Consider the following 830-nt stretch of genomic DNA (forward strand, 5'->3'; position numbering starts at 1 on the left):
GGAGAATCCAGAACACGTGTAGGACCAGGCATGTTCTCTTGTCACCGGGCCAAGGGTGAAGGTGTTGAAATGATTTCCATGGAGCTCAGGCAAACTGGCCCCATCTGTTTTGAACAGTCTGAATCTCTTAAGTGGAGAATGGAAGTGACACTGAAGAGTCACAGTCTGTCCTAAGGGAACCATGGGCCTTGGCCAGGCTGACAAAGAGGGCTTGTCATATTCACCTAGGAGAGAAGGAGGCACAGGTTTTGAGAGGAAAATAGGAATGGTCCCCTCTCCCCACTGATCTTGTTGGAGTGCTTCCCCTTCAATTCTTCCAAGGCATCAACCCTAAAGTGCATCACCCTGATACTCAAGGACACCTGGGGCTTGGAGGCAGACAGAGACACAGTCATCCCAGGACAGACATCACGGAGATTCTAAGAATATGATTCTCAGCAGTGATTCTTATCAGGACAAGAAGAACTCCTTGGGTTGACAAAATGTTGAAAACTCTCTCAGAACACAAAACACTGGGGATTCCTGGGTGGTCCGGTCATTAGGACTCAGCACTTTCTCTGCCAAGGGCCCAGGTTGAATCCCTAATCATGGAACTGAGATCCTGCACGCTGTGCAATGCAGGCAAAAGAAAACACCACAATAAAACTGATGCATGGAAAAGAAGGGAGAGGGCTTCCCTGTTGGATTTGTTGTAACTCAAATGGTAAAGAAACTTCCTGCAAGGCAGGAGAGCAGGGTTCAGTCTCCAGGTAGGGGAGATTGCCTGGAGAAGCAAATGGCAACCCCATCCAGTATTCTGGCCTGGAGAATCCCATGGACAGAGGAGCCTG

The 830-nt window shown here is 49.2% G+C and overlaps 1 protein-coding gene across 1 annotated transcript in view; it reads right to left on the reverse strand.

Moving 5' to 3' along the window:
• Positions 1-224, reverse strand: part of LOC105005447 (killer cell immunoglobulin-like receptor 2DL4) — a gene marked incomplete at both ends in the record, with an annotated part of 4,679 nt that extends 4,455 nt beyond the window's left edge. Inside the window, one exon of the mRNA XM_010863451.1 lies at positions 15-224. Within this exon, the coding sequence (XP_010861753.1) occupies positions 15-224 (210 nt within the window). The remainder of the gene's footprint in view (positions 1-14) is intronic.
• Between the last annotated feature and the right edge of the window lie 606 nt (positions 225-830).

Source organism: Bison bison, unplaced genomic scaffold, assembly GCF_000754665.1.
Source record: "Bison bison bison isolate TAMUID 2011002044 unplaced genomic scaffold, Bison_UMD1.0 scf7180017858439, whole genome shotgun sequence".
Classification (NCBI taxonomy): domain Eukaryota; kingdom Metazoa; phylum Chordata; class Mammalia; order Artiodactyla; family Bovidae; genus Bison; species Bison bison.